We start from the raw sequence: 17,281 nt of genomic DNA on the forward strand, positions 1-17,281 counted from the left end.
CTCATTTATAGCAGCAATGCCCTCTGTGCGCTTTTATAGTAGTAATGCCCTCTGTGCCCCCTCTATAGTAGTAATGCCCTCTGCCCCCTTTATAGTAGTATTGCCCTCTGTGCCCCCTTTATAGTAGTAATGCCCTCTTTATAGTAGTAATGCCCTCTGTGCCCCCTTTATAGTAGTAATGCCCTCTGCCCCCTTTACAGTAGCAATGCCCTCTGTGTGCTTTTATAGTAGTAATGCCCTCTGTGCCCCCTTCACAGTAGTAATACCCTCTGTGCCCCCTTCACAGTAGTAATACCCTCTGTGCCCCCTTCACAGTAGTAATACCCTCTGTGCCCCCTTCACAGTAGTAATACCCTCTGTGCCTCCTTTATAGTAGTAATGCCCTCTGTGCCTCCTTTATAGTAGCAGTGCCCTCTGTGCGCTTTTATAGTAGTAATGCCCACTATTCCACCTTCACAGTAGTAAAGCCCTTTGTGCCCTCTTTATAGTAGCAATGCCCTGTGTGCCCCCCTTGTGGTAGTAATGCTTACTGTGCCTCATTGTAGTAGTAATGTCCTCTGTGCCGCCTTTATAGTAGTAATCTCCTCTGTGCCCCTTTGTAGTAGTAATGAATGCCCTCTGTGCCCCCTTTGTAGTAGTAATGAATGCCCTCTGTGCCCCCTCTGTAGTAGGAATACCCTCTCCTCTGTGCCCCCTCTGTAGTAGGAATACCCTCTCCTCTGTGCCCCCTTTGTAGTAGGAATGTCCTCTCTGTGTTAAAAAAAAAAGAAAAAGAAAAAAACCACAGTACCTACTCACCTTGTCCCGTTCCTGAAGCTGACAGTCCTTCTCTTCGCTCTGCAGCCCTGTGGTGGAGGAGCTTAGGCAGATTACCGGGCTGCAGGCTCCTCCCACACAGGCCGGCAGCGCGATCTGTGCCTGCAGGCTGAATGGAAGAAGTCTCCCTGCATCACCATTCTCTGCGCCGCCGGCCTGAAGGAGGGGAGGAGCGCGGGGAGCTGAGAGGTCAGTGACAGGACCGTAGCTCCCAGCGCTCATGGAGGGGCAGCTTAAATGGAACAATGGCAGCATCCACTGCTGTGTGGATGCCGCCCCCTCAAAAATACTGAAAACTGGCCTCATGGCAGAAACAGCCCTGGGTGTTAGACTACGGCGACACAAGGCACATTTTCATTCAACGTTCTTTATTGTTTAAAAAGTAATAAAGCATAAGAAAACATTGTGATGGTACTGACCCACACTGTTAGGCCTCATGCACACGACCGGGGGGGGGGGGGGGGCTATATGAACAGAAAATTAAAAAAGGTATGGCTCGAGGAAGATGGGAAGGAAAAAGAAAATATGAAAATGGTTAATTAACATTACTATTTACTAATAAAGGCTCTGTTCACACACCCATTGAAATTCCCATTTATTTTGTTCCATCAATGGAGCCCTGGAACCCAGTGACCTATAATGAGTCCATTGATTTCTTTCCTGGTGTCTGTCATCCCGGCAGCAGGAATATCGCAGTATGCTTTGCTGTTTTACCCATCAAATATGATGTAATTTCCAACAGACATGTACACCACTGTCATATAAAAGTATAGAAAAAACACCGTTTTTCTTTTTAGCTCCTTTCAGCTGCTGCCATAATTATGTTATTTAGTAATGTAACTCCAGAAGCGACAGATCACCTGCAGTACACCTGGAGTCCTCACACGACCCCTTCACAATTTGTTCTAGTTTCCTGCAGACATAAAGAGATATATTGTCTGGGCAACAAGACAAGTCTGTGAATTGTGTCCTGCAGCTCTTCTTATTGAGACCCAGACGAGCTATAAACAACGCAAACAAGCGCTGTACAATTTAAAGATTATCTTGTCGCTGTGTATTTCTGCGGGATGAAAAGCATGTTTGAAATCTGCTTAATGTTAGCAGGATTACACTGACCTGGTATCCTTAATCTTTCAAGCAGAAGGCAACTCAGGAACCAAGAGCCAAGAAGGGGCGTCGCAACCAGAATGTGGAACCCAAGAAGGAAGTAAGTTCTCCTTGCTAATAATACTACGGTATTATTCCTGTAGGTAGGATATTTTTTCTTTTAACGCTTGCTTTTATCGGCTTCCAACATAAAAGCCAATATATGATCAGCCATAAGCCACTAAAGGAATAAGTGTTAATGAAACATTTATCACGTCATACGTCCACATTAGGGCTCAGGATTTACAGCCAGATAGACAAAAAAAGACACCAAAAAGATAAACACACAATATGATGAATAGATACGCAGATGTACATGACCTCAATTAAAGGGGTTTTCCCGGATTTTTATACTTATGAACTATCCTCAGGATTCCTATCATCGGTATCTGATCGGTGCTGGTCCAACACCTGGGACCTCCGACGATCAGCTGTTTGAGAAGGCAGTGGCGCTCCAAGCACAGCTCTGTACATTGCTTGGTATCGCGCTCAGCCTCATTGAAGTGAATGCGTCAACAGTATCAAAATCTCAGAAAACCCCTTTAAAGGGAGTCTGTCACCTACTGGCCATGATTTAAAGGGGTTGTCTCATCATGGACAGTGGGGGCATATCTCTAGGATATGCCCCCATTGTCTTATAGGTGCGGGACCTGCACCTATATCGAGAACGGAGCCCAGCAAGGTGGTGGCTGGAAGACGCCAGTCCGGCCACCACCAAGCCGGCTCCCATAGAAGTGAATGGGAGCAAACCACGCATGCGCAGCCCCCGCTCCCATTCATTTCTATGGGGCTGACAGAAATAGCCAAGCCAGCGCTCGGCTATTTTTGCCGGCCCCATAGAAAATGAATGGAGGGCGGCTGCACATGCGCAGTGTGCCCTCCTTCATTTGTGGGGCTCGGTTCTCGATATAGGTGCGGGTCCCACCATTGGCTATAAGACAATGGGGGCATATCCTTTACTCTCAGTGCTATACTGATATTCACCAGCAGGCTGCTTCAGAGAGCTCTGGGCCATTATAGCAGGAGTGTGGCTCTAATGGGATAGCCAAGCCCGTCTGTCTGCTGCATGGGTGATCCATTCAGCGCTTAGACTGGGCTGACTGGGCTGCTCATGTGCACAGACCCATTGAAATAAATGGGTCTGAATTGAGTGCGGGTGCTATGCGTTCACTTCACGCATTTCACCAGTGCGGAAAACACGCTCGTATGAAAGGGGCCTTAGAAGTTCTTTAGCATTTTATAGCATATTGATGCTTTTTATGTGACCAAAACATTTGTGGCCAGACCATCCACCTGCATCCATTCATTAGGTAACACTGTGCATGGCATGGGAGACTATCACATGCACAGTGCCATGTGTAGTGTTCTTCAGGGGAGACCCTGATGGACTGGTCTGGTCATTTGCCCTTCCACCAGCCGAGTGGTGACACTGCTCACTGGGGGACGTCGAGGATGGAACTGTAATATATATCGGTGAGGTGCTTGTTTTGCTCTTTAGAGTGCATTTGCAGCGGTTATATTAAAGGAAACCTGTCATCACTTTCTAAGCCTATTTATTCACTCACTTTTCTATAAATACTTTTTAATACATTAATAATGATATTAAAATCAATTCTGAATGAAAAAACTAAAATAAATGTTCCCGCCATATATGTAAATGCACCTTTAGATGAGTCCTGTCTCCTCCATGCATTCTCTGACTCTCGTAGTGCAGCCACGCCCACAAACTTATAAGACACACCCTCTACGATGGCTTGTCTCCACCCCTTCTCTTCCAAGTCTCGCAGCTGCGCAGTATACATTATATGACCAGTGTGAGATGAGGAGCGAGGTGACTGGTTCTGCACATGCGCGGGATTTGGGACGTGAGTTCGGGAGGAGGGTAGGATCTTTAGATGCCGATGATTCTTATGGTTAAAAACCAGTGACAGGTTCCCTTTAACCCTTTCAGGACCAAGCCATTTTTTACCTTAAGGACCAGGCTATTTTTTGCAAATCTGACCAGTGTCAGTTTATGTGTGAATAACTTTAAAACACTTTTACTTATCCAGGCCGTTCTGAGATTGTTTTTTCGTCCCATATTGTACTTCATGACACTGGTAAAATTAAGTCAAAAAAAAATTTTTTTTTGCACAAAAAAATACCAAATTTACCCAAAATTTGGAAAAATTAGCAAATTTCAAAGTTTCAGTTTCTCTACTTCTGTAATACATAGTAATACCCCTAAAAATTGTGATGACTTTACATTCCCCATATGTCTACTTCATGTTTGGATCATTTTGGGAATTACATTTTATTTTTTGGGGACGTTACAAGGCTTAGAAGTTTAGAAGCATTTTTCGGAAAATTTCCAAAACCCAATTTTTAGGGACCACTACAGCTCTGAAGTCACTTTGTGAGGCTTACATAATTGAAACCACCCAAAAATGACCCCATTCTATAAACTACACCCCTCAAGGTATTCAAAACTGATTTTACAAACTTGGTTAACCCTTTAGGTGTTGCACAAGAGTTATTGGCAAATAGAGATAAAATTTGAGAATTTCATTTTTTTGCCTAATTTTCCATTTTAACCCATTTTTTCCACTAACAAAGCAAGGGTTAACAGCCAAACAAGACTGTATCTTTATTGCCCTGACTCTGCCGTTTACAGAAACACCCCATATGTGGCCGTAAACTACTGTACGGCCACACAGCGGGGCGTAGAGTGAAAGGTGCGCCGTATGGTTTTTGGAAGCCAGATTTTGCTGGACAGTTTTTTTGACACCATGTCCCATTTGAAGCCCCCTGATGCACCCCTAGAGTAGAAACTCTATAAAAGTGACCCCATCTAAGAAACTACACCCCTCAAGGTATTCAAAACTGATTTTACAAACTTCGTTAACCCTTTAGGTGTTGCACAAGAGTTATTGGCAAATAGAGATAAAATTTGAGAATTTCATTTTTTTGCCTAATTTTCCATTTTAACCCATTTTTTCCACTAACAAAGCAAGGGTTAACAGCCAAACAAGACTGCATCTTTATTGCCCTGACTCTGCCGTTTACAGAAACACCCCATATGTGGCCGTAAACTACTGTACGGCCACACAGCGGGGCGTAGAGTGAAAGGTGCGCCGTATGGTTTTTGGAAGCCAGATTTTGCTGGACAGTTTTTTTGACACCATGTCCCATTTGAAGCCCCCTGATGCACCCCTAGAGTAGAAACTACATAAAAGTGACCCTATCTAAGAAACTACACCCCTCAAGGTATTCAAAACTGATTTTACAAACGTTGTTAACCCTTTAGGTGTTCCACAAGAGTTATTGGCAAATAGAGATGAAATTTCAGAATTTCAATTTTTGGGCAAATTTTCCATTTTACTTTTTTTTTTCCAGTTACAAAGCAAAGTTTAACAGCCAAACAAAACTCATTATTTATGGCCCTGATTCTGTAGTTTACAGAAACACCCCATATGTGGTCGCAAACCGCTGTATGGGCACACGGCAGGGCGCAGAAGGAAAGGGATGCCATATGGTTTTTGGAAGGCAGATTTTGCTAGACAGTTTTTTTGGGCACTATGTCCCATTTGAAGCCCCCCTGATGCACCCCTAGGTTAGAAACTCCAAAAGAGTGACCCCATTTTGGAAACTATGGGATAAGGTGGCAGTTTTGTTGGTACTATTTTAGGGTATATATGATTTTTGGTTGCTCTATATTACACTTTTTGTGAGGCAAAGTAACAAAAAATAGAAATTCTGAAATTTCATCTCCATTTGCCACTAACTCTTGTGGAACACTTAAAGGGTTAACACAGTTTGTAAAATCAGTTTTGAATATCTTGAGGGGTGTAGTTTCCAAAATGGGGTCACTTTTTGGAGTTTCTACTCTAGGGGTGCATCAGGGGGCTTCAAATGGGACATGGTGTCAAAAATACCAGTCCAGCAAAAACTGCCTTCCAAAAACCATATGGCATTCCTTTCCTTCTGTGCCCTGCCGTGTGGCCATACAGCAGTTTACGACCACATATGGGGCATTTATATAAACTACAGAATCAGGCCAATAAATATTGAGTTTTATTTGGCTGTTAACCCTTGCTTTGTTACGGGAAAAAATTGATTAAAATGGAAAATTTCCCAAAAAATAGGTGTTTTGGCACTGTTTTTATTTTTTATTATTTGCAACGTTCATCTGACAGGTACGATTATGTGCTATTGTTATAGAGCAAGTTCCTACGGACGTGGCAATACCTAATATGTCTACCTTTTTTAATTTATCTAGGTTTTACACAATAAAATCATTTTTGAAACAAAAAAAATCATGTTTTAGTGTCTCTATAGTCTGAGAGCCATAGTTTTTTCAGTTTTTAGTCGATTGTCTCAGGTTGGGTATCATTTTTGCGGGATGAGATGACGGTTAGATTGGTACTATTTTGGGGTGCATATGACTTTTTGATCGCTTGCTATTACACTTTTTGTGATGTAAGGTAACAAAAAAATGGCTTTTTTGACACCGTTTTTATTTAATTTTTTTTACAGTGTTCACCTGAGGGGTTAGGTCATGTGGTATTTTTATAGAGCAGGTTCTTACGGACGTGGCAATACCTAATATGTCTACCTTTTTTTAATTTATCTAGGTTTTACACAATAATATCATTTTTGAAACAAAAAAAAATCATGTTTTAGTGTCTCCATAGTCTGAGAGCCATAGTTTTTTCAGTTTTTAGGCGATTGTCTCATGTAGGGGCTCATTTTTTGCGGGATGAGGTGACGGTTGGATTGGCACTATTTTGGCGTACATGTGACTTTTTTGATCACTTTTATTATCTTTTTTGGGAAGTAAGGTGGGCAAAATTTCTATTTCCTCATAGTTTTTATTTTTTTATTTTTATGGCGTTCACCGTGCGGGGAAATTAACATGATTGTTTTATAGATCAGGTCGTTACGGACGCGGCGATACCTAATATGTGTAGCGTTTTTTATTTATTTTATTTTTATTCAGTGATAAATGTTTTTTTTTTATCTTTTACTTTTTTCACTTTTTTTAACATTTTTTTTGACCCAGACCCACTTGGTTCTTGAAGATCCAGTGGGTCTGATGTCTGTATAATACAGTACAGTACAATATACTATACAGTACTGCACTGTATTTTACTTACAGTTTGCCTGAACAGACCTATGCTTTCAGCATAGATCTGTTCAGTACCATGGACAGCAGGATGCCTGAGAAGGCATCCTGTTGCCATGGGAACCTTCCCCGTCTGTCACAACTGCGCAGACGGGGAAGGGTGAGGACGGGGCTGGCGGGGGGCTCTCTGGGGGCTCTCTCCCTCTCCCATCGGGGGCTGCAAAGGCACAGCAGCCCCCCGATCGGAGAGGGAGGGAGCTCTCTCTTACTGTTAACCTTTTCCATACAGCGGTCCGTACGGACCGCTGTATGGAAAGGGTTAAACGGCTGACATCGCATCAACGATGTCAGCCGTTTATACCAGGGTGCCAGCAATGTGCTGGCACCCTGGTATACCCACTGTACACCAACGATTATTGAAGGGGAGGCGGGCGGGGGATCGCGATCCCGCCTGCCGCACCGCCCGCCTCCCGCACGGCCCGCACCGCCCGCAACCCTCCCCCTGCACCACCCGCCCACATAATACTATTCAGGGGTGCAGGGGGGGGTAAAAAAACTTGATTTTGGCAATTTTAAAGTTTCTGATCCCTGCGGTCAGGGACCGCAGGGATCAGAAACGGCATAAAGCGCTAAAAACCGCAGGTCTGAATTGACCTGCGGTTTGAAGCAATCGCCGATAGGGGGGGGGTCACAGGACCCCCCTCGGCATTGACACTGGGTGCCTGGCTGTGTGTAACAGCCGGCACTCAGCGCTGTCACCATGTCTGCAGACATGGTGACAGTTTAATGCCATGACGAATATACTCGTCATGGAGCACTAACTAGCAGTGTTTTATGACGAGTATACACGTCATAGGTCGGGAAGGGGTTAAAGTGGCCATCCCCTTTAATTGAGCCGTGGTATTTTCAGTGATGGACTGGGGAGCACCATCACCAAACTTAAACCTTATCGATTCTGAATGGTTCCTTTCAGCATATATTTTATGTAGATCTCTGTGAATTTTTTTCTTTAAATCTGTGTCCATCAAGCTCCAATCAATAATAATTATTGTACTGTGAACCATGCCTACTGCAGATATGTGCTTCACCAAGACCTAAACCAACCTGTTCCGTCCGTAGGATCCAGAGCCAGAACCTGAGACGGAAGCTGTGAGCTCAAGCCAAGAAATCCCTTCTCTGCCGCCACCAGTTGAAAAGGTGTCTGTCTGTACACAGACAAAGAAGCAAAGTGCCTCATCTCCAAGAATGTCGCACCGCAGCACGCAGACCAGTAATGACTCCGGCGTGTGTCAGAACATGTGTCATGACAAGTACAGTAAGATCTTCAATGACTTTAAAGAAAGAATGAGCACAGACAACAAGAGGGACACGGAAAGAGCCGTGCGGGAAGCCATTGACAAGGTTAGAATGAACTAATCTCTTATGGAAAGTGGCTGTATCCTAAGTGCAGTGATTTAAAGGACCCCCTTAGGATGAAGGGGTTCCATACATTAAGTATGTTTTGAGCAGTATGTCTTCTGCGGCTCTCTGTACAGAGGTAGGCAGGAAAGCAGGGATCGAGCACAAGTTATACGTATTCAACCACGGAATCGACTGTGACTGAATTGTGTGTGGTCCATGGTGACACCCCTCTACAGTTCACTTCCCATAAAATCCAGCATGCCAGTCCTGGTTTCCCCAACATCTGCCTTCAGGGGAGAGTCAGCCCATCGCTACACACATAATGGGCGATCCTGCTGACATTACCATGAAGACAGAATCTATTCATCTCCATACGCATAAGATAGTCAGGCGGTCCTGCCACAATTGGTCGGTTTGGCTGACTTTGCTCTTATGTGTATGGGCTCCTTTAAAGGGGTTATCCCATGACTAATGTAAAAAATGAAAATCAGACATCATATAGTAAATGACAGTCTCTTTCTAATAAATCTAGAACCAGCCCTGTACCTCACATGGATCCAAAGATGCCATTTATTGCTCTGCTAGATTTATTAAGCTGACAGCTCAAGGGGAGTGTCTTTTCTGCTGCAGCTCAGGGGGCGTGACCATGCTCTGCCTATCACAGCTCAGGGGGCGTGACCATGCGCTGCCTATCACAGCTCAGGGGGCGTGACCATGCTCTGCCTATCACAGCTCAGGGGGCGTGACCATGCTCTGCCTATCACAGCTCAGGGGGCGTGACCATGCTCTGCCTATCACAGCTCAGGGGGAGTGTCTATGCTCTGCCTATCACAGCTCAGGAGGCAGTTGAAGGATGAAACAGCATGTGCGGCCATCTCAGTGAGCAGGACAAAGAAATAATAAGAAAAAAAAAGATACATTTTATTGAATAACTCAGGGGCTATGCTAAATTTTTTATTACATGCAATTACAAAAGTATTCAGCGACAGATGCTGGTTTGAAAAATTTAGAATATTTTTTGTGGGACAACCTCTTTAAGGTAATTGCAAGCCTGAACCAAACATGAAGGGTTGGATGAAAAATAACTATACATTATCCATATCGGATCATCTCGTCTTGTTTTCTGATGCATCAGGTGCCATGAGAGCAGTCAGCAGTAAAGTTGGCCATAGACAAGACGTGACTACTGCCCCCCTTTAGCCACTGACAATGTGATCTCCCAGCGGGTACACACGATTGAACACTCTTTCATTAAGAAGTGCTTTATTGGAACAAATAGGGGGAAGCTGCTAGATGATCACTACACCTTGCTTTGACCAGCTTTCTTTGGGCGAGTCATGCCATGCCTAGAGCTTACTAGTCTTCAGACTTCTAGCGAGACATATGATATAGCCTATCGATATGCCATTATAAGTTTATGATCTGTGATTATCCTGGAGTCCTAGAGGTCACTCATTTGAATGAGGCTGTGCTGCAGCACAGAGAAAGACTATGAAGGGGTCTGCAGCATTAAAACGGGTCTTTAGGCCTTATGCACACGCTGCTTGCCTGGCCGTGCCTGTATTGCAGCCCGCAAGCAGTGGGTCCGCAATATACGTGCACCAGCTGTGTGCACACCGTCTCATGGATGCAGTCCCATTCACTTGATGGTGCCCATGGATTTTGAGGTCCCCAATGCACTGTGCGGCTCTATGCATTAGGCCTTATTCCCGGGGGGGAGTGCGATACCCCTTTAATTTATTACCTTTTTCCCCAGCTGGCAGCTATTATTTCATGAAATACTATTGATTTAGTATCAGGAAGTTTAACCTATGTTATTTGGTTACTGATTTATGTATTTTTTTATTAAATATATTAAAGATGTAGTCCTAGTACTGTTCTAGAAACTTTGTAATACATCACTGTCCTTTATGTAATGTAATGGGGATTTTTTTTATTTATCCTAATGTCCTATTGTAATGGCCTCTTAAGTGTTTGCTCTGCAGATCAACTTGGTGAATGGAGACCTGAATACTAATGTGACGTTTTCGTCTTCATGTCACTTTGCTTTGAACAAGATGAAGTCAGTCCGTGTAGTTCAGTGACTGATACAAAGACGCTGCTTTGTCCTATGAGAGTCTTTACTTGTCTTTGCAGCTGCGAGCTGAGATGGAGGAGGAGAAGAGGCAAGCCGTTAACAAAGCCGTGGCCAATATACAGGGGGAGATGGATAGAAAGTGCAAACAGGTGAAAGAAAAGTGCAAGGAAGAGTTTGTTGAAGAGATTAAGAAGTTGGCAGCACAACATAAGCAGCTGATATCCCAGACCAAGAAGAAGCAGTGGGTAAGAGGCCTGTTCTCCATTCCGATGAGGCCAGTCTGTGCAGGTGCTCCATTTACACAAAAGTTCAGGGTGCAGCTCAAAGGGTGCCAGAGCTTTAGAGTCTGTCTTAGGGACAAATTCCCTTTTTTAAGTTGGCTGTATGTGTGACTTTTTGCCAATTCAATTAGTATTCTTTTCTGATTTCTACACTCGTCAGGAAAGGTATCCGAGAAAGAAATTCCCATGATAGGAATAATTTTTTCATATGAAAAGAAATTGCATTGCCCCTCGTGTACTCTTGTAACTTTCCATTCGTTAGAACCTGTAGTTTTTTGTACTATAAACATTTTGTAGACATTTATTAAGACTGGCATTTGATACTGTTGTCCATTATCATCAGATTCGCCACAGTTAGAGGAGCATGCCTTTTAATAATTTTGGTATATTTTGGGCCATGGATGATGTGGCAGACCTGAAATCTACTACAGCTGGGACCTGACGATTTCAGGTATAATTTATGCCAGTTATCTGGCATAAATTACAATAAATGTATTGGTCTGCCTAGGCCCCACACCACCAATGTTCCACCCCGCACTGTCTACCATTTTGAAAAGTGGCGCAGAACCACAAAGAAAAAAATCTGAATATTTGCACAAGTGTGGCTGGCTCTGCTTTAGGACTAACAGAGTGTATCCGTTGTACATCAGGTATTTCTGTTCCGTAAAATCTGATACGAAAAATGAAACACATTTTAAATCGTATTGTTTCTACAGCCCCTATGCAGACTATGGGGGTAATTTATTAAGACCAGCGGTTTTTACATCAGTATTAATAAAGGCCTAAAAATGGCGGTGGATCACCAAAGTTATGTATAGGCACAGATCTCTTCATAACCTCGGCGGATCCTCCATCACTTCTAAATGTAACACAGCTGCTGAGCTGTCTTACATTTAGACCTTTTTCTACACCTGAAAGAGGCGTAAAAAATGGTAAATGGGACGGGCTGGCGTGAGCGGGGAAAAGAAACAGATTGCTGAGCAACTAACCATTGCACTCCAATCTGTGCCTGAAATACGCCTAATTTAGGCGTATTTCAGTTTGATAAATGACCCCCTATGTGACTATATGGTAACAGACAGCAAACCGATTTTGTGTAGTGTATTCCTACATTCTTGCAGCCTTAGACTTTCTTCCCATCTGTCCCATATTTTGTGCTAGCGTATATTTGCTAGGCTAGGCTAGGCTACGTTCACATCTTCAGTAACCTGATCCGGCAGGCTGTTCTAGCAGAGAACAGCCTGCCGGAGTTCACCAGATCTGGCAATGCCGGATACTGCCGTTCACCACTGGACCCCATAGGCTATAATGCACTAGTTTTCTGTCATGCTGGAAAGCGGCCAGATCCCATTATAGCGTATGGGGTTCGGCGGTGAACAGCAGTATCCGGCAATGCCAGATCCATTGAACTCCGGATGGGGTCTGCCTGATCAGGTCACCCGAGATGTGAACACAGCCTTATCCAGGAGTAGAGGCCAGATAGAATGGAGCATGACTGAAGGATCACATTTCACAGTTTGCTGTCTGTTACCATGGCGGTGCATAGATCTGCATGCATGCTGTAGAAACAAAATGTCAGGAACTTTTTGATTGTAAAGTTGCATTAGATTTTGTGTGTTTTGAGAGAATAAACCAAAATTGTTTGCAGCAATGACTGTACCCCTTAGGTCAGGCTCTGTGTCTTTTGCGATGTCCGTGTATTATTCAGCCATGTAGGTTTATACATTTTCATAATTGTTTTTTTTTTTTTTTTTTTTTTTTTGTTATTTTTTTGTTATTTTACCTCCACAGTGCTACAACTGTGAAGAGGAGGCAATGTACCACTGCTGCTGGAACACTTCGTACTGCTCCATCAAATGTCAGCAGGAACACTGGCACGCTGAACACAAGAGAACCTGTCGCAGGAAAAGATGAATGGTCCCCTCCCTCTCGCGTTGTTTCCTTGATCTCTCTCCTCAAACTCTGTGTTTTGTTTTAATTTCCAGGATGCCGTACCCGCTTTCTATCTGCATACCGTCTCCGAAGCAGCTCCTAGTTTGCTCAGTACTGGAAGATCTGCCGATTGCACAACTCCAGTACTGAAGCGCCAAAAACTTTTCTCCACAAAGAAATATTTTGCACAATCTTCCCTGTGCTTGTATTCAGTCTCTAACCTGTCGGCTGCCAGAGGACCCCGCACTGTATTTTATTCCAATACGTGCATGACATCTCTTCTGAAAACCACCAAGGTTAGACGTCGTTCCTTCCTGTACTAACACACGAGAAGTTGGAAGCGCGTTTTACATTCATAATGGAATTATACACAGTCGTTTTTGCTAGTCGATTTTTGCATTTCAGGTTCAAGGCGTTTGTTTTTTATTTGTTTAAATGTTTTGACCATTTTAAGATAATTTTTAGCAAATCTACGCCAGCCAAGCAGCAGGTCTTAATGCTCTCCTATTAAAGCAGAGGCAAAAGAGGCACCATATTTTGGTCTCATGGAGTAACCCTGGACCACAATTTTAGCTGTTAGCAAAGATCAATACACAGTGAGCCAAATGTGTGGTGCCAGTCTGTGAATGTAAAGAAACCAGAGGGGGAGTGTACTACCTTTTAGGCAAAGCCTCACATCTGAAACCTGCCAAGCTCGCGTCATTGTGTTCCTTCTACCTTGAAAGGCATTTTTAATTCATTCTGTACCAGGGGGTTTTAAGATTTTTGGGAACAGGGTTCACTTAAGCAAGAAATGTTTTTTTTTTCTTGCATATTTTATTTTAATATATATCCCATGTTTGTTCATTACTTATTTTCAATATATAACTTTTATAAAGAAATGAAATATATTAACTTTGATTGCATAGTTTTAAATACAGGTAATCTAATCTTAGATCATAGGCGTTACTTTACAATTTGCACAGTTCATAGTCCTATGGAGGCACACTTAAGAGACCGTTCAAACCAAGAATCGACCTTGGATGACTTTTTACAGGGTTTATTAAGCTCTCATGTGTGCCGTTATTGTACCTTTTTAGAATGAATTCACCCGTTCACACTACTGCTAGGCATGCACATTTGTCACCAGGGGCGTTTCTCAGGGTCACCTTGCTCTGGGAATCTAGGACTGATGCCCCAAATATATAGGGGCTTCGTAGGTAGGAAGTGTGGTTAAGCTTCTAATCATTTACAGAATTTTAAGTATCAGATATCTGGTGTCGCAGGTTACCGTGTCACACTAAGTATGCACAAGATCAGGGCACCACTGCCATTTAAGCTAATACAATCAATACATACGATATGTGTAATGTTAAGGTGACCACTGATTTTGCAACAAATTACTTCGTAAATTGGGCTAAGAAGCCTACACCATAATTCGGATACATGAAAGGGGTTTTCCCATCACATACAATGAGGGCATATCGCTAGGATATGCCCCAATTGTCTGATAGGTGCGGGTCCCACCTCTGGGAGCCGCACTTACAACGAGAACGGAGCAGGGAAATGAACGGAGGGCGCACTGCGCATGCGCAGCTGCACTCCATTAATTTCTATGGAGCCGCTGAACATAGCCGACCGCTTGCTCAGCTATTTATGTCTGCCCCATAGAAATGAATGGGAGCAGGGGCTGCGCGTGCGCTGTGCACTCCCATTCACTTGTATGGGAACAGCACTTGGTGGTGGACAGAGACCGGGAAACCCGGGGTCCTCCTGCCACAGCTCTCCCCGCTCCGCTCTCCTTGTAGGTGCGGGTCCCAGGGGTTGGAACCGCACCTATCAGACAATGGGGGCATATCCTAGCGATTTAATTTTGAGACCAAAACCAAAAATCTGTTGGTAGGCAGCACCTGGTTACAATTAAGCGGCATTAAGTTTTTTTTTAAATGGTAAATGAACTAACCTTGCAAATAGCCTGTATCAAAATACTTACAGATATTATGAAGACCTTTGTGTCTCCATAGTAACAGACTACGCGCAAACTGCTGTGTGTGAGCCTCCAGTCATATTACCCCCCTTGCTAACCTATGTGTTTATATATGAGTGTTAGTAAGAAGTATAACTGCACTGCAGGATCAGACAACACAGGGCTTGTTTGTAGTCTGTAACCATGGTAACCCAGGCACTGGAACAATAAAACAAATGTATTATTTAAATATGTTGGCAAAGTTGAACCTGTACTTTAAAGGGGTTTTCTGACACTTATGACACTACGACTGTTGCAAACCTACAAAATACAGTCAGTTTGTCATTTCCAACAGTGTCGCTGTTCCTGCTTTCAGGCACAGGTCACACAGTATCTACCAAGTACATTGGTCCCGTGGTTGGCATCTTCTAATCAATTCCCCCAGTGTACAGGGCGTCATCAGAGATGTAGTACCCAGGGGGCTTGTTAATCTAATGGCAGCAGTAAGCGATACAGAGTGTAGCCACAGGACTGTTGACTTCTGGGATTTATAGTTTTCAGCTTCTTGCCGAAAATACAGACACTCCCCACACACGAAAGACAATTATAATGTGAATTCCTTCCAGACCATGAGTCTGCTGAACTGTATTCACACCATTATGTGACTCAGGTTTAGCAGACTAATGATCTGGAAGGAATCATAAATCATTATGATTCTGCGAATCCACTTCGGATGAGCAGCATCCATAACGGGAAATACAGCTCCCACATGGAGCGTGTTTCCCGCAGCGACCGCGCTCGTCTGAAACTGGCCTAAGCCTACAAAAAGGTTTGATTTGGCAACGAGATGCTGAACTAATGAAAACGGTACCATTGATATTTAAGGGCATTTCTAGTTCATTCCCAGCCTACCAGAAACTAGTAGGAATTTCCTTGCTGTTGGCGTCCCTAATGTCTGCAGTCAAATACCCAGCAATTACTTTCAGGAAGAGCTTTGCGACGCGTCGCTTCCTCCACACACGCACTGACGATTAATGCATGCCAGTTTTCTTGTCAAATGTCAGTTTTTGCAACATCTTAAGAACATGAACCATAGGAATGGATCGATAGTTGACTAGTGTTTTCACCGAGAAATCTTTCACCATGTTGGGAGAGGGGTTGCCTTCCAATCCACGTCATTAGCCACTTTTATCATTGTTGTATTTTAATTCTTCTTATGTTTTTAGGTGTGAAAGGAAGTTCGTTTGTTTCTTTTTTTTGTTCTGTTTTCATGTGAGGATTCTGAGCAGGAATGTAGAGAAATCTAAGACGCTAGCTATTTGGAGAGAAGGATACCGAGGAAGACTTGTACATATATTTAGATCTTTGATATTTATTGCAAGTGGTTAGAAAATGGCATTGGAAAATGTCAACCTGGGAGCCGTAGTGAATACTGACACATGGGTAACAGCCAAGTTGCTGTGGGATGCACGTCACCTATTGGTATGCTCCAGCCGTGTCATATTTAGCTTTATACGTTACAATCAGACATGACATCAGCACCTTCCTCGTTCCAGCCACATAAATGATACCACTCCACTGCTGTAATGGGCTATGGTACAATCCTGACAGAGCAGATACGATATCTGCAATATCGATCCAGACCTATGAATGAAAGTGTATCGTGAAATAAATAAATAAATACTTTGATGTAATATCATTCCAAGAAACATACAATATTACGGTTATCTGCATGAGATTAAGACTTGTGTTATCTGGGCTTCTTTTCCTGTGTCTTTTGACATGGTTGCACATTGCAGAGTCAAATCTGTGTGAAAACAAAAAAAAAATATATCAATTAAGATTGTGGCCTGGTTTTGTATATGTTGTAAGTTAAAGTGAAAAGAAAAATGACAAAAAAAATGCAAAATGTTTTGAGACAGTTACTACAAAACTGAATTCACTTCTGTTTCTTAAGCTGTACTAAGATGTTAAGCTTGGCCACTATGCACATTGTAATTATCCATTGTGGCTGGTCTAGTTCTTTCACACATTCTGCCATTTTGTAAGCTGCTCTTACTAGCAATATGTGTTAACATTTGTTAATAAATGTATTTAAAATTACTTCATGGCATCCTTGAAAGTACTTCTATCCAGTGTCGATCACAGGTTGTGTTCTTCACAGGTTCCTGTGAAGTCAATGTCTTTTTGGTAGTAGGTGAGGGAACCGAATTAACGTCACTTTACAAGACAGAATTCAAAGCTCCTGCTAGATGAGACCGTTTGGGATGGTATAGATATTGCTCGTGATGTACACATTAAACGTGTTCATAGGGTTACATTAGCTTAATTGAAGGCAAAAAAGTGTGCTTTAGGCCTCCATCTGGCTGTTATGTTATGTTCCACGGTATGGAACAGCATAGAAAACAAAACAAAAAATTATGTTAAATGTGTATTTACAGTGCCTTGCAAAAGTATTCCCCCCCCCCTTGACTTTTTTCGTATTTTGTTACATTACAGCCTTAGGCCTCTTTCACACTACCGTGTTTTTGTTTTGCAGGCCATTTTTTGCGTTCCGTGTACGGAACCATTCATTACAA

The 17,281-nt window shown here is 43.1% G+C and overlaps 1 protein-coding gene across 2 annotated transcripts in view; it reads left to right on the forward strand.

Annotated features, from left to right (window-relative positions):
• Positions 1–16,805, forward strand: part of ZMYND11 (zinc finger MYND-type containing 11) — a 78,985-nt gene extending 62,180 nt beyond the window's left edge. For both annotated transcript variants that reach the window (XM_044295617.1, XM_044295616.1), the window contains 4 exons: positions 1,958–2,023; positions 8,186–8,467; positions 10,604–10,789; positions 12,617–16,805. In XM_044295617.1, coding sequence (XP_044151552.1) covers positions 1,958–2,023; positions 8,186–8,467; positions 10,604–10,789; positions 12,617–12,739 — 657 coding nt within the window. In that variant the 3' untranslated portion in view covers positions 12,740–16,805. The remainder of the gene's footprint in view (positions 1–1,957; positions 2,024–8,185; positions 8,468–10,603; positions 10,790–12,616) is intronic.
• The last annotated feature ends 476 nt before the right edge of the window (positions 16,806–17,281 follow it).

The sequence above is a fragment of the Bufo gargarizans genome, chromosome 5, assembly GCF_014858855.1.
Source record: "Bufo gargarizans isolate SCDJY-AF-19 chromosome 5, ASM1485885v1, whole genome shotgun sequence".
NCBI classification, from domain to species: domain Eukaryota; kingdom Metazoa; phylum Chordata; class Amphibia; order Anura; family Bufonidae; genus Bufo; species Bufo gargarizans.